This window comes from Stegodyphus dumicola, chromosome 11 (genome assembly GCF_044657685.1).
Source record: "Stegodyphus dumicola isolate Sdum_Otavi_A_Nest chromosome 11, ASM4465768v1".
NCBI lineage: Eukaryota > Metazoa > Arthropoda > Arachnida > Araneae > Eresidae > Stegodyphus > Stegodyphus dumicola.
Window position 1 is genome coordinate 77,201,078 of NC_140778.1, and position 21,318 is coordinate 77,222,395.

General features: G+C 31.5%; 2 protein-coding genes across 2 annotated transcripts; one reads left to right on the plus strand and one right to left on the minus strand.

Annotated features, from left to right (window-relative positions):
• Positions 1–2,185: 2,185 nt before the first annotated feature.
• Positions 2,186–8,774, minus strand: LOC146994137 (uncharacterized). The gene has a single exon (XM_085826875.1). It carries the CDS (start codon positions 7,660–7,662, stop codon positions 5,998–6,000), a length of 1,665 nt encoding a protein of 554 aa, XP_085683001.1. The 5' UTR covers positions 7,663–8,774; the 3' UTR covers positions 2,186–5,997.
• Positions 7,956–17,912, plus strand: LOC118192362 (uncharacterized). Its single transcript, XM_085826311.1, has 4 exons — positions 7,956–7,980; positions 9,177–11,903; positions 13,375–13,481; positions 16,509–17,912. Exons 1-2 carry the CDS (start codon positions 7,956–7,958, stop codon positions 10,967–10,969), a joined length of 1,818 nt encoding a protein of 605 aa, XP_085682437.1. The 3' UTR covers positions 10,970–11,903; positions 13,375–13,481; positions 16,509–17,912.
• The last annotated feature ends 3,406 nt before the right edge of the window (positions 17,913–21,318 follow it).

The following is a 21,318-nucleotide window of genomic DNA, read 5'->3' on the forward strand; positions in this document are numbered from 1 at the left end:
TGTGAATGATCTTGCAGAATTGGAAACTCTTCTTTCTACACTGTATATAGCCACAAAAAATCTACAATCTAAAGAATTGACAGCAGGCGAGAATGGAAGAATGTGATGCTTGTTCTTTCCAAAATGCAAGGTTTATTGCAAAAGGAACCATTTCTTCAATGAAGAAAAGAGAAACTAGTTTGCTAGACTATGAGATCTTACTCAGTTCAATATATGTCGATCCGGCACACCGAATTTTCTTGGATGACAAGCAAATTAAAAAGGCAAAGAAAGCGGTCATAGGTAATTTTATTATTATTTATTGTACATAATTAACTTAATGTGTAATTAAAAGGGAATAATTTTTTAATGGAAAAATACACTACTTAATAGTTTGCATTAGCAAAACGTTTTCTTATTTTTTATCTCCAATCATAAATTAATTTTTTTAAGAAACACGGATTTATTCATTCAATTGTATTCACTGTCGATCATACACAGATACGTAAAACAGATTTAATACAAATGCATCATTCTCAAACACATGACACAGATTCCCAAACCACATGGTACTTCATGTAAATAAACAGAATGATTTCATGAAGAGTGTGCCAGCATATGCGCAAACTGAGATGCACATCAGATGGAAGGATCAGATCCTAATCCCAAAAGTTGCCTTCTCTCCATAGATGCTTCTAAGGAAATATGAATGGCAACCATCTTACTTGTTGCAAAACACTAAAGCTAAATTATACATTACTATATTTTTTAGACTTAAAAAACAGGAATGTTTAGAGAAATGAGCTATATTTCGGTAGAGAAGAAGAAGAAAAAGAATGATCTTGTTTGTTTGTGTTAGCTACATATAAGTCAGGATAAAGCTCGGACAGCAGCCTTGGCTCCAAATCAGGGAAAAACAGTTAAATTCTTCTAAAATGCTTGTCGTCATATGATGTACTTTCTCTATGGAGATAACCAACATTCTTACTTGGCTTTAAAATTTTTAGATCAAATGCTGTAAAATTAAACTTCTGTCCAACAAAATTGCCCTCTTTCTATTTGTGTTTCCTTCAACTCTTTAATCTATAACAATATACTCTTTAATTACAACAATTACGATTTCTCTCATACAATTTTATACAAGTGAATGGGGTGACATCGTTTTAGCACAGCATAGAAGATACGTTATCAAAGACAGAAGCTAGGGTGAGGAATGCAGCAGAACAGATAATGATGCAATTAATCGAAAGGGGTATTTATACAAGTTTGATGTACAAGTACAGCTAATCTATGATTGGTTAGTTTTATTTGCCCTTTTCAACCAGCATTACATAACCTACGAAAATCTCGAACCTAGGAGAACACATGAATTCAGGGAGAGAGCCCCAAATCTGGAAATGTTAATTTTGAGGTCACCAATTATTTTTCTAAAGCAGCTATCATATTTTATTACAACTTACATGTTTATTACAACTTACAACTTACATATACCCCTGATGGTTAAAGTAGACTGAACGGTACCCCTTGTATTATTGTGAAGTTATTTCATTTATTGCCAAATTGTTTTTTCGTTTATCGCCAACAGTTGTTGCTTCATTTATGGTAACCAGAGTAGTTGAATGTTCTGTAAATATACTTTTACCTAGAACTGGGTGTTCCTTTGACTTTTTAAGTGAAAATACATGGACAAACTCAAGGGAGTGCACAATGGCAAGATTCTGCAATTCTCTGATGTTGTTTTAAGTATAAATAGGTCAATGTGTACATGGATAAAGTCAAAGCAGTGTGCAGTGCCTAGTTTATGCAATTCTTTGACTCGTTATTTTGTCTTTGTAGAGCAGCAATTTTTTTGGAGCTAAAATCAAAAACAAGTCAAAGAATTTCACAAACTCAGAATATACTTTTACCGTCCCTAATATTCATTTATATTAAGAGATGCATTTATAATTCTGTACGTAAACACATTTACCTGATAGTTATTTCCTTGGAATCAATTGGTAAATATAACCAGTATGACAAATAAATTTTATAATTAATACTCAAACTTATTATAATTTTGTGATTAGCTTTCTGCTTTATGTATAAAACATATTCTAATTCAGTATTTAGTACATAAGTCGATTTTATGTATTTGCACTAAGGTAATTTATCTGGTAGACATTATCCAATAAAGGTAGCTGTTTAATATTATACTCTCTATCAGTTAAAAACTAATAAAAATAATGAAATATGTAATTAACATTAACAATGAGTTATTTCTAATTCTATGGTTAGGTTATGGGTCAAATGACATAAAATACTTAAATAGTGTTGTGAAAGTTCATACATAAATATAAATATTGTGTATGTTTGAAGGAGGTAACATTTTAACATCTATGTTCGATAACATATTTATATATGAATAAATGTGCATTCTATGTGTTTGTAGACACACATACATGCATTATTTTGACTATTAAAGGCAGGGATATTTCTGCAGAAAAGCTAATTGACAAGCAAACATATTATTTGAAGTCAATGATCTATTATTATTAAACTCTCTGATTACTTATGAAATACAAAAGACAAGATATTTAAACAAATTTTGGCACTTCCATATTAACAAAAGCATCTTTGTGCATTTTTTAATTTTAATGGCTAAAAGGGAAAAACACACTCATTGGCTGGAAGTTGGTTTTCATGCATTATTTTTAGAAAGATTCCCAAACTAACAATATTTCTCATAACTTCGTAAAAAACACATGAAAAAAGAATATACTTCAGCAAATGAAACTATAAATTTTTAGTATTAAATATGGATGATATGATACATTAAGAGAATGAAACATTTACATTCATCTCCAAATCCTTCTGGAAATTTTTTCTGCTGTTACTCTCCCCAAGCATACAGCAAAATGTTTTACATCAGAAAGAAATCATAGACTCAGCAGAGTGCAACACTAAATATCTACCAAACTCATTTCTTCATTGTCCCCTTTAGAGGGTGTTTGAAAAAATTCTGTATTTTTATACCTACGCTTGATGTACTAAGTATTCAAAATAAATTAAATAGTAAATCTAAAAATATTCTGGAAAAGTTAATTTTTAAGAAATTGTATCAAGTCGCACTGGCAAAAATGATTTCATGACCTACTTTTCATATACATATTTGTTAATATTTAATTTTCATCAAAACAATCTTTCCAAATATGCAAAAAGTATTTAAAATATGCAATTGAAAACTTCACAATACAAAATTTAGAATTCTTGTATTTATATATCTCCTTAAATTCAATACATATATTCCCCCCATAGCTTTTAAGGCTCTAAATAATGACAAAAACATTTATATCAATAATTTAAAAAAAAGATTTATTAAAGAAAACAAGAAGAGCACAGCAGATGCAATGTTACTTCAGTCAATCACCTGAAATAAAATTCAAATGATCTGAAAAAATTATATTCTGTTAAAAACATAATTTTGCTAGATTACAATTCTCATTTCTGTTAGAGGAGTTCTGTTTGCAAACGTCAATTGAATATAACTTTTATACAGAATATCTCTTCGTTTAAAAATAACAATAGAGCCAATAAAGTACGAAATTTTCAGATTCTTTCTATTCTTATGCTGCACTATAAAAGAAATATTTCATCATGCTCCCTCAGTGAACTTCAAAATAAATTTAGGCTCCCATTTCTCTTAAAGTTGATCTGTGCAAATACTTCCAAAACAAAGCAGGAAATATGACATAAGTTATGAGACTCTACTTTGTTATATGCAATATAGAAAGGCAGTATGTGTCCTTGAAGGTAAAATTATGTTTTCTTCTGGCAATTTAAAAACAAAATATTTCTTAAAGACACATTTAGTAAATAACTGTTTCTTACATCTACGGAAAAGGTATTTTCCAAATTCCTTTTTACATATTTATGCACATGAGGTTTTTCTACAGCACTGATATGTGCAAAAATTGATTAAAAGCTTATTGTAGTTGAGAAACATTTTGATGCCTAATCACACAACCAGGCACAAGGCATGTTCCTAAGTAACAGACTGCCCGCACATTTTCTTCAGACAGACGTCCCCCAATAAAAAAAAAAAAAAAAAAAAAAGCTCAATGATTAATAAAATTTTTATCTCATATTCACTAAGTACTTGCATATGACAAGTATTTGCAGCGATTAAAAAAATATTAATCGTGTTATTGCGAGAGTCCGGCCGCCCCCAATTTTCGCTGCCTGCATATTTTTAAGTATTTCATCCCTGCTACGAACGGCCCTGCACAGAACGATATTTCAATTTTTCGCTCCTTTTACATCCATATTTAATACTTTCCTACAGCATGTATATGGTGATGAAATATTTAACCATTGTTCAGAATTTCAGAACAAGAATTAGAAGGTGGTAACATGAAAGTCAGCATATTCCACAGGAACCAGATGTCAAAGCTGAATATTTAATAACAGACAATAATCAGGGACATATAAGTATAAACCTATCCGAGATATTTTACATGGATACATGAGCACGAAACGAGTTATACATATATATATATATATATATATATATATGAAAGCAATAACCTTAGCACAATTTTTTGATTTTTTACAGATGAAAAGTTAAAAGTAACTTATTTGGTGCAAGTTCGTTGTTTTCACAGCTTTATTTCAGAAAGATTCTGAAATTGTAGATATTTGTTATAAACTGGTAACATTATTAATATATCAAAAGAAATATACTTGAAAATATAAATTTGAAATGTAAAATAAAAGATTATGTGACAAATTAAAAAAATTAAAAAAAATTTTTAAATCTTTATTATTTTGCACTTTTCTCGTCTTCAAGTACACATCTATCTGTTTTTGCCCCACCCCCAAAAAAAGGGAATTCAGTTCATGCAGCATTCAGCTATCGAGGAGAAGCATTTTCTTGCTATTCCCTTTACAAAATTCTGTTTTCTTGAAATTGTAGCGTAGAATTGTGGCAAAATTGCTCACAAATTCCACAAGGCTGAATTTTAAAATGAATCTTAAGGCAAAAAATATCCCGATTTGTTTATAAAAACTGTTGAATTTTAGAATATAGGAAAAAGAATGCACACAAAATGGAAGTGCTTGATTGAAGGATTATAATAAGCATGCTTACTGCAAGATTGATGATGCACACTGTAGCCAGAATTTGGCATATACTGAAAATAAGGCAACTTTTATTAAGCTGACTGCATTAGCACTTACGTACCATGGAAAAGAAAACCTTACTTCCTCTAGAAATTTCGTTGGAAGCAGTCAAAAGCCGCATAGTGGCATCAAAAACATAGTCCAAAATTAATATAATATAGATACTGAACACATAATGTACGATACTGAACACATAAGCTTACAAAAATCGAAATTCTAAGTATTCTTAAAATTAAAAAGGGAGTTCCAAAAGCTAAGGAGGCTGAAAGAAACACTTAAATTCTACAGCACTAAACATACTACAAAAGAACATATTTCATAGTTTGTACTTTTTTAGAAAAATATAATGAAATGTGGATTACAGTAGATTAAGTGAATGAAACTTCCATTAAAATGAAAATGCTCAACTTTCAAACAATTCATGACATTACCTGAATGCAAGACATGTGACATGAATAAAACTTCCCGATTAAGAACAATATAATCAGTGTCTCACTTTTTATTTGTTCGAATATGCTGATTTAAATCAGAAGCGCCTTAAAATAACCTGTGACTTTTGTTGCAAACATGAGGTTTTTCTCTTGTGGAAACAACTAAATGATTTATTAAGAGTTTAGGCAAAATGACAAATTAAACACATCCCATAAAAAGACACTTTTTTATAGCATGGACAAGCCCTTAATGCTCACAATAAGCAAAGGCTCTTATTAATCTAACTTTTCCACAAAAAAACATTAGTCTCCTTATTTTATGTGTCTTGAGTGACATGAGTCTTTCAATCTTTCTAACACCCAAGTGATATGTTACACATGTAAATCAAGGAGTTTCTTCCTGGTGTGAATAGGTATATGCTTATTTAAATTAGATTTTTGATTGAGATTTCTCTCCAGTGTGAATAAGTATATGTTTTCCCAAATCACTTTTGTGAGCAAATGACTTGCTACATACCTCACACACATGAGGTTTCTCTCCAGTGTGAATAAGTATATGTGTTTTTAAAGTACCTTTTTGAGTAAATGACTGGTTACATAGCTCACACACATGTGGTTTTTCTCTTGTGTGAATAAGTATATGGTTCTTTAAATGATGTTTTCGAGTAAATGACTTGTTACATACCTCACACACATGAGGTTTCTCTCCTGAGTGAATAAGTATATGTGCCCTTAAATGACCTTTTTGCATAAATGACTTATTACATATCTCACACACATGAAGTTTCTTTCCTGCGTGAATAAGTATATGATTTTTTAAATCACCTTTACGAGCAAATGACTTGTGACATATCCCACATATATGAGGTTTCTCTCCAGTGTGAATAAGTAAATGTTTTCTAAAATAACCTTTTAGAGTAAATGATTGGTTGCATACTTCACACACATGAGGTTTCTCTCTTGTGTGAATAAGTATATGTTCCTTTAAATGACGTTTTTGAGTAAATGACTTATTACATACCTCGCACACATCAGGTTTCTCTCCTGATTGAATAAATTTCTTTCCTGTGTGATTAAGCATATGGTTATTTAAACTATGTTTGTAAGCAAATGACTTATTACATATTTCACACACATGAGGTTTCTCTCCAGTATGAATAAGTATATGTTTTTTTAAATCACGTTTATGAGCAAATGACTTACTACATACCTCACACAAATGAGATTTCTCTCCAGTGTGAATAAGTGTATGTGTTTTTAAATTACCTCTTTGAGTAAATGACTTGTTACATACCTCACACACATGAGGTTTCTCTCCAGTGTGAATAGGTATATGTTCCTCTAAACGATCTTTTCGTGTAAATGACTTGTTACATATTTCACACACATGAGGTTTCTCTCCAGTGTGAATAAGTATATGTTTTTTTAAATCACGTTTATGAGCAAATGACTTGCTACATACCTCACACAAATGAGATTTCTCTCCAGTGTGAATCAGTATATGTGTCTTTAAATTACTTTTTAGAGTAAATGACTTGTTACATACCTCACACACATGAGGTTTCTCTCCTGAGTGAATAAGAATATGGTCCTTTAAACCACTTTTTCGTCTAAATGATTTATTACATATCTCACACACATGAGGTTTCTCTCCAGTGTGAATAAGTATATGTTCCTCTAAACGATCTTTTCGTGTAAATGACTTGTTACATATCTCGCACACATGAGGTTTCTCTCGAGTGTGAATAAGTATATGTTTTTTTAAATCACGTTTATGAGCAAATGACTTGCTACATACCTCACACAAATAAGATTTCTCTCCAGTGTGAATAAGTATATGTGTTTTTAAATTACCTTTTTGAGTAAATGACTTGTTACATACTTCACACACATGAGGTTTCTCTCCTGAATGAATAAGTATATGGTCCTTTAAACCACTTTTTCGTCTAAATGATTTGTTACATATCTCACACACATGAGGTTTCTCTCTTGTGTGAATTGTTATATGGTTGTTGAAACTAAGTTTGTAAACAAATGACTTATTACATATATCACACACAAAAGGTTTCTTTTCTGAGTGAATAATCCTCTTCATGTTTCAGGTGCTCTTTCATCCAAATGAAATCTTGCATAGGAGTTTTTTTCTCCTGTATGTTTATGCAGATACTTGTTTAAAGAACCATACTGTCTAAATGACTCTGTATACTGCATACACGAGGTTCCATTAATGCATCAATACATACATGCTTGTTTCTCTCTTATGTGAATAAGCATATGCATTTCAAAACTAGATGTGTCGGGAAATAATTTATTACATACCTCACATTATGATTATATCTTATCCTGCATTAAGAAGGAAATGTTGGTTTCATTGAGGCTTTTGTGTAAATGACTTTTGGGGATTTTCTGTTGGGTGAGTAGGCATGAGCTCGTTTAGGAGGCTTTTTACTCTGCATTGCAACTTCCAATACAAGCTGTACTCAAATATATTCGGAAAACTGGCAGGGTCTCTGAATATAATCAAGAATTTATCACTATTTCATAGCATTCTGGGAGATGTTACAATTTCAGGACTGAACCTGGAATGTTTAGATTAAGCAAAGCAGTTTGAGTATACACATATAATATAAAACACTAATACATTTTGAACAGAAGATACATTTAGTGCGATATAAATTGGCATGATTTTCAGGACAACATGTCATGAAAATAAGTTTGTTTCTTTCGGAGTAACATAATTTCTCACTTTAGCACTCATAAAACTTAATTTGTTCATTCATTGCTCCAAATTACATACAAAAGAGATGAAAACACTTTAAAAGTACAACAATATTAACAGGAAAATATTCGAGGTAGGGGGATAATTCACAACATTCCAGGCGACGGTCGCCGCTTTTTCAGATGGTCCAGACGGAAGTGTCTACAAGTAGGACGTTGGACGCATGGAGGAGGTAGGTCTTACTTCCTACCTCCATGGTTGGACGGTACAAGCGTCTAGCCCCTCAGATGCTAGTTTCCAAGGAGGTTAGAATAGAAGGAGGGAGGGTACGCAGTTTCCTCCACTGGAGTTTGAACAATTATGTACAGCCAAACGCCAAATGTTTACGGAAAAATGTACTTTGCTGTGATTGGTTGGAGGGTTATCTTTTTCACGCCAAACTGGACCTGGCGCCAAATACGTAAATCTAGTAAAAATAGAAATCGTATTCCGCCATTTTCGTCGGTGAGTGTTTTTTCTGCACGTGCTAATTCTTAATTTGATTTTGTTATTTGTATTATTTTTATTATGTCTTTGTCTAAGCAAACAGGAAAAATGAAAATTCTTATAATCGGAGATTCGATATTTAAATTTCGATATTTAGATAAAATATTTAAAAGAATATTTATTGCTGAATTTACTGGATTATGAAGTTCATTTTCATTGTTTTCCGGGTGCTACGATTAAAAGGTTGACACGCAAGATAACCTTGATAGACAATCAATTTGAGTTAGTTTTGGTTCACTTTGGTACCAATAACTCTTGTGACACTTTGGATGATATTCATCATAAATATGATTGTCTGTATAAGGTTATTGAGCGTTTAAACCCGAAGATCATTCTCTTTTCAGGTGTCCTCCCGCGTGAACGAAATTTATTCGAGAATGGTTTCAACCCGTACAGTTTAAAGAAGCTGAACAGAAAATTAGCTCGGATAAACACTAATCTTTTCGAAGCATTCAAAGGCCGAGAAGCTTTTTCTTTTTGCAGATCTGGTGAGTACTATTGGAGTACTTGTCTGTCAAGAGACGGATTGCATCTGAACCGTAAGGGTAATGCTCAGCTTGGGAGAATTTTTGTGAAGGACATAAAGAGCGTTTTGAGTGTGAAATCCCTTCCAAAGGTAAGTGCTACATCTTTTTCCTCTGTATCTGCTATTGAGTTTCCAGCTTTATCCACTGTTTCAGGAAAACATCCTTCTGTACCTATCACGATTTTGGATAATTATCCTCGTGCTTCTGTCATTTTAGATACTTCAAGTACTCACTCTAAACCTCTTTATTCAAGTGTTTTGAAACGGGTTTCTTCTGTTTGCAGCACTTTGGATAGTCATCCTGATACTTTAGGCTTATCAGATTCTAGTGTTTCAGTTTTGTGTGCTCCTTCAAGTGTTCCTTCAAAACCACTTTATTCAAGTGTTTTGAAACTTTCACATGTCTGTACTACATTGGATAGTCGCCCTAATGCTTTAGCATTACCAGGTGTTTTGACTGATTTGGATAACCATCCCAGTATTTCAGTATTGTTGGATTCTCCTGATGTTCTTTCTAAACCTCTTTATTCAGATGTTTTAAAATATGGTTCTACCAACACGTCTTTGGATAATCATCCCAGTGGTTTCTTGTTATCGGATTTTCCAGTTCTTGAGCCTATAGCCGACACTGTTTCAAGTATTCTTGACATCACTGCACCAGTTTCTCAGAATTCCAGTACTCCATCTGTTTCTCATTTTTCTGCTGATCCAAGTGTATCTGTTTCTCAGCTTTCTGGTTCTTTGTATCCTGTTACAGTTGCTTCTGAGCTTGCAATTAATTCCATTTCATCTGCTTTATCAGATTTTCCATTTCTTGAAAGTGCTGTTAACATTGGTCCAAATAATGTTGATGCCATTGCATCTGTTCCTCAGTTTTCTGTTGCTTCTGTGCTCAATTCTGAATCTTCTGCTTTTCAGGTTCTCACCTATTCTAGTTCTGTTTCAGACTCGGCTTCTTTCATCTCATCAGATCTTACAGTTGTTGATCTTCGATCTCTCGGCTGTTTTTCAACCATTTCATCGATTTCACTTTTTGAAGATGATAATGAATGTTCAAACTTTAAGTTTAGGGGTGCTAAGAGTCCAAATAAATCTGAAAATAACAATAAAATTGAACTCGTGAGTAATTATGATAAAGAAAATTGTGCTTCTAATGGAAAATCTAAGATTTGCCCTAAATGTAAGAAACCTTTTTCTTCTAAACAGTCCTTATCTAATCATAAACGTAACTGTAAAGGTATTGTAGAAATGAAATATCCCAGAGTGTGTGAAGTTTGCATGAAGTCGTACTCCACTAGACAATCATTTTCCAATCATAAAAAATGTTGCAAAGCACCATCAGCTGAATGTATTCCAAAGGCATATATTTGTGACCGGTGTGAGAGAGATTGTAAAAGCCGCAGTAACCTTTTTCATCATAAAAAGATCTGTAGTATTAAAAATCCTACATCTAATAATTCTAAGCCATGTGTTATTCCTGATTGTAAGGAAATATTTTGTTCTGATAATGAATGTAATAAACATTTGGCTGAATATCATGATTATGAGATGGCTATGCAAGAACTTACATTTTCATCAATAGGAGAATTTCAATTCTGGAGAATCGCATAGTAAGCAGACATTCAGTTCTTATAAAAAGTCTGCTGGAAGTAGATGTAGGAATGATAAAACTTTTCATTATTACTGTTGTCAATTTAATGTAATGCATAAAAAGAAAGTTCCTGTTTCCAGTAGAAAAAATGTAAAAGATACTTTACCTTCCAACTTTAAGTGTCCATCAAAAATTTTAGTTTGTGAAGAATCGCACCTTGTCACAGCCATATTTTATTCGAATCATAATCATGAATTGTCTTTTGAAAATAGCAGGTTCCACCAACTTAGTCAGAGTTGCCGTAACAAAATTAAAGCTTATGCACAGTTAGGTGTATCCACGGATCAAATTCAAGAATTGATCAGAGATGGAAGTGGACTGCGGGATAATAGGGAGGGCATATATGATAAAGATGCGTTTGTAACACGAAGAGTGATAAACACTTACAAAAAGCGGTTAGTAAGTTCCTTTCCTGGTGATGATTCACTTTCAGTTGCCACAATAGTTGAAAAACTCCGGCAAGAATCATATGATCCAGTACTTATTTATAAACCACAAGGAAAGCCAACATTGTATGGTCCAAAAGGGCTTGATGAACTTTCTTCTACAAATGAGTCTTTTGCATTAGGATTGCAGACTAAACAGCAGAAAGATATGATGATTAAAGGTTGCTCCAGGATTTTATGTATTGATTCTACGGGGATGTTTCCATAACCGGCACTTGGCGAAATTGCAGATTTGTTTACATCGGAAGTGAGCGTACGTGCGCCAGAATATGGTAACCCTGATAATTGTTGCAACCCACACAGGGAATTTTCCTGAAGGAGGAAAAGGGAAATTTTCTGTTTAATTTTCGAACATTACGGTAAGAGAAAATAAAGTTTGAAAGTCGCAAATCATTATTAGTTCATATTTTCGCAAAACGTTTATGGGGTTTATTTTTCGAACATTACGGTAAAAGAAAATAAAGTTTTTTATATTTTCGCAAAACGTTTATGGGGTTTGGGGAGTTAAAAAATGCAGCAAATTATTATTATTAACATAACAAAATGTTCCTTTTTTAGGTATTATATATGTTATAAATATTTCTATTGCCATGAAGACAAACTGGGCAAAGTTAAAATGATACCAACAACAACAGCATTTAATTTATTATAGCTTTTTTCTTACTTTTACTAGAATTCTAATGATAAAATGATTAGTGCATTTAAATACATATTAAATGAAAATATTAAAATAGATATGGAGATGCATTAAATATGATTTGGACTAATTTAATTATGTATTCTTACATATATAGCTATGCACATTTAATTTTTCTCAATAAAAATAATTAAGCTATCCTTATTATTTTTATATGTCTATACATTTTTTAACTCTGCACATAGCTACTCAGAAAGAAAGATATATGGGTAGGATATAAGAAGATAAAAATTATTAATCTTCCCTTCAAAGTCAAATGGATATAGCTGTAGTATATGATTTCAAAAAAAAGTAAATCATTAGAATATTAAGCTGAAAATATAAGTCTGAAGGAAAGAGATTTTTCTTAAATTCAAACTGTGCACAAAACATTTCAGATGATTCAAACTCTGAACTGGAACATGTTAATTTACTGTTGTGGAACTAATATGAAAACAATATTGTTGACAGTATAGTAGTGTACCACCAAAGAATTTATGCTGGGAGAAGAAGCAAAGCTTCGATGACACCACAAAGCCAAATGATAACTGGCTTAATTTTTACTCTTTTTATGCATAAAATGTCATAGTTGTTAGTATCTCATTAAAATGTATTTTTTAATAATATAATGATTTGCAAATGATGGAAATTTACTTGTCATTAAAACATTTTGTTCTAAACATGCTTCAGCTTATCAAAGAAGTTAAAGCTATTCCAACCTATCCCCCATATTAAAGTTTTTTTGATTAAATCAGGTTCATGTCTAATACATCAAAAATATAAATAAACTTTCTTTAGTATTTGTCAAACATCAGTTCTCATGGCCTTAAATTGGATGCAAGATTTATTTCACAAAGTTATGTTTTCACTTATGGGGCAAAACTTTTAAATTTGTTATTTGAATCTGTTACATTAGTCTTTATTTTAAAGAATATATTGTATGTCATATGGCCATGAAGGCAACCTGGTTAAAGTAGAAATGAAATCAAACTTTCTAATTAATGTGATTTGAAGCCATTGTGTTATACTTCGAGGAATATGTTATATGGTAAATATGTGTGCTCATGTTTTTCCTGGAAAGGGCATAACATTTTTTTACAGAAATAAGTTACCAACCTAAATCTATTGTCATGGCAATTAAATTTTTCTGAAAGAGCAGGATTATTTATAAGCCAAGTGCTAAACCTTTGTATTGTTACCCTGATCATGAAATTTTAAATGGTGATTTAATTTCTTTTTTCAGGTTGAACTGCCCTTCAATGAAAGCTTTTGCTCGATGTGTGGCCTGTAATAGCAATAAATGGGACTTTTGTGAACTGAAATCTGTTAGGCTTTCCAAAATCCAGAAAGGTAAAGTTTAACTTTTTATTTAAGCCTAATGTTCTTAAAATATATTAGAATATATATAGTGACATTTGATTATTGTTTAATAAAGACACCATAACAAAATAAGCTGATTGAATCACCAAATTTGTAACTTTTAAATATATCCAGACTGTCTGCTTTAATAAGGAAGTAACATACAGTGCATATATAGTAGTGTTTTGATTTTCATTTATCATTTTATTCTGTTTTAAGTATGAGTTCAGCAATGCTCCAACATAAGGTATTCCAATTTATATGAGCTTTAAGTCGTACAGCTCCTTATTTTATTTTGCATATTTATACTTGTTGTTTTGAAATTATCAATAATTCATAAAATACTGATGAACAAAACATTACTATGCCTATATATAAGAATTAGCTTTAATGAAATAAGAAGCATCAAAGTATATGCTAATTGCCATAAAACTCCATACCCTTCTTCAAAACAGTACTTCAGTTATAACTGTTAACAGACGATGCAGTTGTTCAACATTTTTATACACTGTGCTGTTACTTTCATACTTTGGTTCAGGAAAGTAAATGGGATTTGATATTCTATATTTCTTCTTTTTTCCCCACATTATAATTATGAATCGAGTTATCAGAAAAGAATAATTAATTTTATGAAACCATTAGCATCAGAATAACTCCATTTCTTGCACATGTACTTTTTGTTTCCAGTGGTGGATGCTTGCCTATGCCCGCATTGGCCACTCCTAAAATCAGATATGGTGATCTATTATGGAGGCACCTAATAGGCAGGCCACCTTTGCCTCCTATGAAGGGACAGATAATTTACATCCATGCCTTGTTCGTTATTCGAACCCGGGTCCCTCAGTATTGTACTCAGGCTTCCCTAATCACTATACCATCCGGGCAGCTACGACTTTATTTTAATATGCTATTTTGTATTGATATGTAATATGAAAAATACATTTTTATTATGTATTTTTTAAAACAAGTGCTTTTTAGTCATTGGTTCTATTTAACTAGAATTCACATGTATTGTTTTATATGCAAAATAAATACGACCCAGACTGATTGGAATCTGACTTCAGAGCTTTCGCTCGTCGCATCTGTCACATAGCTTCAGAGCTATAACTGTGTTATATTTAATTTTTAGTACTTAAATATTAATTTGTTAAAGTTAAAAAGTAATAAAGCTGAAGAGTGTCAATGTGATATATTTCTTAACAATAATGTGCAGTAGTCCCTCTTTAAAAATGGTTTTGATTATCTGCAGACAATAAAAATTGAGAAAGTTATGAAAATTAGATTATTTTGTTGAATTCAAATTGGCCAAATGATAAAGATATACAGTCAAAAGTCGTTAATTCGGACACCCATAATCCGGACCTCAAAGCTACAAACTTTCTGCGTTGCGTTCACGCATGCGCACAGGCGGTTAAGAGTGCGCGTAAGACCTTTACGGCTGCGAATATGTTTGTGCACATGCGCGTTTAATGCGTAACGGAGGTATAAGCTAAGCTAAAATTATCTGATTCAGTTAATGTTGCACATTGCGTTGCTCCTTAATCTTTGAATTGGATCCGGCTTATTATTTTTTGCAGACTTTTAGAACAATTTCATAAAAGTAAGCTTGAACTTTCGATTATGTCAAATAGAATTTCCGATATATATTTACTAATATGTAATTTATATCTACAAAGCGAAAGTATGTTCTGAAATCCGAAATCTGTTTATCAATTTCACGCCGTGGATTGGAAGTTGATCTGTCAGCACTATCCTTATCTTCAGGGCAGATGTTTTTATTTTATTTGGCTTATAATTCCTTACTAAGTATAGTATTTCATGTCTATGTACTCCGTCTTTGATATGATTTAAATCAAGTTCCTCGTCATTATAATTCGCTTCCGATAGTGAAGAAGGTGACCCAGAGGTTATTGAAAACGAAAACATTTCCATTGACAAATTAGTCGGTATTCTCAACACAGCAATTATAGGACTTGAACAGCGGAACTTTGTAACTAAACGAGAAATTATGTCTGTTTAATAGAATTAAAGAGAAAGTATTATCACATGAAACGAAGCAACTTACATTGAAATAAATGTTTAATAAAGTAAATAAATAAATATTAAGCTTTTTCTTTTTGTAAATTTTGATACCCTTTAGATCATAATTGTTCTTTATTTCATAAATTATGGTTTCATATTTTTAATTTTGTAATTTCTGCATGCCATCTTACCAGATTTAAACTGATGATCTATAATCCGGAATCGCCGAAGTCCCGACGAGTCCGGATTAACGACTTTTGACTGTACTTGCATATAAATCACTTCTGCATATGATTGAAGCTTTACAATATGTGCTTGTTAACTTCAGTTGTCTATAGTATTATTATTATGACAGTTTAACACTTGATATTTGCAGCACATTACCTCAGATTAGAACTATAGGATAAAATGTAGTTGAAAACTTTGGGAGGTTATAAATGAAATAAATGCAGAAGAAATTAACTCAAGCCATTACTATTGTGAATGAATAACAGAGCAGTTAGAAAATTTATTATAATTCAGAATTAATGTTTAGTACTGGCAAAGAGAAAGTGAATAGTGTATTAAGTTAGATAGTTTTCACAATAGAAATATTAACTTAAATAAAAAGAACAAAACTATAAATTTTCCCTCATTAATTATTAATATTTTTATTATGTTTCATTATTAAACATGTTTATTACTTGTGTATCCTGCCAAATAGACTGGCTGCATGGAAGTTTTCATAATTTTCTCTATGTGTGACATGAATTTATGCATCCAAAATGCTAACCTTTGTATGCAACACTCACTCATTTCTAAGTCCCAATACTCGTTTAATTTAGCATTTGCAGTATCAGCGTTGTTACACTATGAGTATTACTAATATTTTAATTCAGTGCTGCTTTTTAATTACTTTCATATTTATTTTATTCAATAAATAAATTAACTAAAATATAAAATTTATTGTGAATCGATTTTGTAATTATTTATGTTTATAATTTTTATCCCTTCCAGCTGATTAGGTGTGCAGAAGCAGCAGACTTGTAAATGTGAAGGAGCTATTTGCTTAGTTATGCAGTAGAATTCACCACCCTGCGGCAAGCTTCATTAAAGCTGTGAACAGCCAAGCTAACCATCTTCAGGGCAAGTGGCTGCATCAAGCAAACCCAGTGACATTCCAAAGAGGAATGTCAGTCAAAATAAAAACTTAATACCTAAATCTCGGAAAATCAGACAATTAAGCCACAAATCTTGTGGCCAATTTTTCAGTTGCTGTGCTTAGTGCGATAAAGTTATATGGCAATAAACTGAAAAGCTATGGCAGGTATTCTATTGTACCCTTTAATGAAATCAATTTAAAGCAAGCTTATCATATGATAAGCAAAATGATTGTATCATTGGATGGTAATGATTGCATTGCTGGGTATGCAGGCTATGGTTCTACAATGAGCCAAATGTAATATCTCAGTATGCTGTGACTATTAAAATTATAAATTATGTATTATTACTTCATATTGGTCATTATGTTCCAAAATAGATGCTCTTTTTATATAGAACTATATAAATGTAGAAAATCTGAGAAGTTAATTTTATATGGAAAGCCTTCATGCAAAATTAATAGCATCTTGTTAATTTCATATATGTTTTGTGAAAGTAATTGCTGCTGAATCTAGAATTAATGCATTATCTGAGATTTGAGACAAAATTTGTCAAATTAGAAGATAGTGAAATAGATAAATAGGAAATGAAACATGAAATTTATATATTTAATATTGAAATAAATATCTCAGTAAAGTGGCTGTATGTAAAGTATAATGATGCAATTTTTATAATTTTTTACTAAAATGCTAAAATTATGTGCTATGAAAATTTTATTTTCATTAATATTTATAATTTTTTCCTCGCAAATTTTTATCCAAGGTGTATATGTTTTAGCTATTTTAGATTTTTCTGTTTTAATGTTAAAAATATCTTCTTTATCAGCATTACATTAAAATCCATCTCATAATCATTTGAAAATGAAGGAAATTTCATTCTTTTCAATAGTTTAAGAATATTTTCATAAAACATAATTATAGAAAAAATGAACTGATACATTTTTAGTTATATATATGTAAAGAAAATTTTTTAGAAGGATCCTTTTTTCCATACCAGAAACATTTCATGAGCTGTAATATGTAATATTAGTTGGCCTAATATGTAAAAGGAATGTTTAATCAAATTATTTTTATTATGCTTTTATAAATATCACTATAATTTTAAGAGTTATTGAATTTAAAAGTGAAAGAAAAAGCTACAGTTATTTCAAGACTCTTTAATAAAACAATTCTTTATTCTTGTATTCTCGTATGAAAATTTTCTGTATATTTAACATAAAATTGTATGCATGTAAATAAATTTTTTAATTTATTATTATCATTATGTTAGCTTCAATTTTTATTCTCAATAAATTTGATACATATATTTAATATTCAGCTAAGTTTTATTAACCATGACTGATAAGCATTTTAAATTTCATCCTGTCAAAAAATTTAAAATTCCTTTTTTTTCTTGTAATTTTTTCATGCACCTTCATTTTCTGTTTAATTGTAAATATTGCATACTTATAATTTTATAAAGCATAACTTCCCTTCCCTGAAAAAGCACACAGATTCATTCTTAATTTAAAATTCAATTACAAGTCCAATGTGAAAATGAATTAGCCAATGGAACAAAATAACACATATGTCTTTAATAGAGGACAACATATCAATAATTCCCTTAGTTTCATTTATCCCATTAGCTTCTTTACCTATTAAAAAAATTCTGATCCCTCCCCCCTCATGGGGGAATCAGAATTTCAGTGTAAAGTCATAAATACCACTAATGCACACATTTACATATACACATTTGCTGCCCCTTAATGTAGTATAAGTAATGTTACTCTTCATTGATAATGTTTATTTTTATTTTAACTTTGCCTGTATTATTCACTTTTAAAATAAGCACAAATTTCTAATCTGTTTTTTTTTTTTTTTTTTTTTTTTTTGTTATCAGTATTTATTTCAAGATTCACACATCTGCAATTTCCAGCTTCATTTATTAAAATATATTATGCATTTTACTCATTATTTACATTATTACTGGTATTAATCTTATTATCTTTTATGGATTGTAAACTGACTCTGGATGAAGGAAATTTCCATTATTAAATATTTTCTATTAGCTTAAATAAAACATAAATACACACACGCAGAATGTTTGAAATAGGTTTTATGCTTAGTATATTGACTGATCTAAGGATGGAAAAGTTGTACAAATAGAACATGTAATTTTGTAAAATCATTACATTTGTCAAAGTAAGAAATAGGGCAAATATGCAAAATTCTATCTGCAGTGCCAGACTTAATTATCGATGCTCAGGATGGAAATCTCACTTGGTCACCCTATATCAGAATGATCACCATACAAAATGTCAACACAAATATAAAATTAACATTTATTTAATTAAAATTAAATATTTGAATTGATTTGAAAAGCAAGACTTAAGATTAAGGGGAAAAATTACATTTAGAAAACAAATTTATATTTAAAAATGCTTATTAATCAGCTATTTTTGATGATTTAAAAAACATTGTTAACTTTTCTAAAAATAAAAAAGCTATAACTGTTTTTAGTGAATTTTGACTTACGAAAGTTTGTTTATAGTTTTGTCAAAAATTCATTAACATGTTTAGCTACCGTATGTTCAATGCAAAAAGACTGACAAGCCATTAAATCTTGGCACCTTGTTGATCGAAGATAGCTTTTAATCCACTTCAACTTCAAAAAGCTTCTCTAGCATGGAGCAACTGAAACATACACCGTCCCAAAGATATCTTTAGTGCCAATTATGAGTTAGGGATTGATTCTCCCAATACAGACCACATTTTAGCTTCATTTTTTTTTAATATATACTTAAAAACTTAAGGTTCTTCGGAGGCCTCTCCTCTTAATCAGTGGCCTGGCTGTTCTGCTCCCCCTGGTACTCTTCTGCCTAGCCAGAATATGAAAAAGGTGCAATACCCTAGCCAAATTTTCCATTGCGGTAATAAAGGAGAAAATTCCTTGCATTCTCCCCCACTTCTAGGGCGACAAGGAAGGTAAGGATCAGTTGCTAAATCCTGATAGTGACATATTATAGGCTACCACATTTTACTTCAGGCGCCAGTAGGCAGGGAAAATATATGTTGCCCTCGCCGAGTTTCGAACTCCTAACCTCATGATTTCTAGGCGGGCGGGCTTCCGATTATACCATTAAAGACCGCTTTAAAGAGGAAAAAATACCTATAACTCTTCCTATTAATAATGATTAGTTTTTCTCAGACTTCGTTTGGCTTATTAAATTACGACAAAGCACTCGAGGGCTATCTGCATTAAGGGAGGGATGCCTTCGTGGAGGACTTTTTAAGGGAAACTGGCTCGTATACACGTTACACATGGGGAAAACCACGAAAACACCCATGCAGCCAGCCCGTTCGCGGGATTCGAACCTCGGACCGAACTACCAGTGTTCAGCGACGTTACCGCTCGGCCGCTGGTGGGCCCTTTGTTTTCCAGTTAATTTAATGTGGCTTCATGTTTTATAGTTTTACTAGCTTTTACCCACGGCTTCGCTCGCGTTAATGTCCTTAAATAAGTTTCAACTTCGCGTGAATTTTAAAAATACACTCTGCGTAAAATTTCAGTAAATACTGCCCTTCTATACCTATAGACCGCGGATATTTTGTATTTACGTGGAGTGTATCGCCATGAAATCTAGTAAAACTGCTACGCATATTTTCTTAATGACTGAAAAATTTTTGTGAAAGATGACCCAAAACCCGTAAATCCTGAAGGATTTCAAATAATAAAATTAAACAAGGAAAAAATTTATAAATGTTACGCTTTCACGCCTTAATTACTTAACGGATCATCATGAAATTTTCAAGAAATACTTTTGATATATTAGCAGTGGCGTAGCTAGGGTGAGGCTATCTGTCTCTGGGCCCAGCATCCAAGGGGCGCCTTATTGATGCTACGAAATTTTTGAATGAAATGTTTTCCATTTTTGGCACATAGAATGGGGCGCAAATGCTTCAGTTGTCCCCAGGCGCTGGAAACTCTAGCTATGCCCCTGTATATTAGAAAAGGTTATAAATGAAATGTTTATTAAATATTTATTGTCTATAAAATGTTTGCGTGGTTTAAACCACGCAAACATTTTATAGACAAGCCAAGCACCTGTGCGCGCAGACAAACTTTTATATCGTTTAACATTTAATGTTTATACAACGGCAATCATTTTAACTATAAAACTTATTGTATAGTTTAAGTTTCAACTGATAAGTTACATTATATAGCCTATAACCTTTTCTCATCTTTCTTGAAAATTTCATGGTGATCGGTTACGTAATTAAAAAGTGAAAGGGTAATAAACAAACGCACAAACAAACTCGCATTCGCATTTATAATATTAGTTAGGATTATATAATATTAAAAACAATTTTTTTCGTTATGACATAATTACGAATAACCTTGCTTTGTTAAGTTCCCCCACTTTAAAGATAACCTCTCATATGCATCGCAAAATACAATTCATCTTTCTGTTATATATACAGGCTGACTCATCTTTAATAAAAATCAAACGAAATTAACCGTATTTATATGGAGCAACAAGGCCAGAAATGGAAAAACAGATAAATCTGTATTTAGTACCAGTGCTCCTGGTAGGCACTTGGAGAGCTTTCTGATTCCAACCACAGAGTATATACCGTTTTACGAATTCAGAGTTTGCAGACATTCACTTCGTGTATCAAACAGCTGA

Coding starts and splice junctions, on each gene's coding strand:
- LOC146994137 (XM_085826875.1), bottom strand. CDS start 7,662: ATGAAGAGGATTATTCACTCAGAAAAGAAACCTTTTGTGTGTGATATA.
- LOC118192362 (XM_085826311.1), top strand. CDS start 7,956: ATGACTTTTGGGGATTTTCTGTTGG. Junction 7,981..9,176: donor TTTTGGGGATTTTCTGTTGG/GTGAGTAGGCAT, acceptor TTCTCTTTTCAG/GTGTCCTCCCGCGTGAACGA.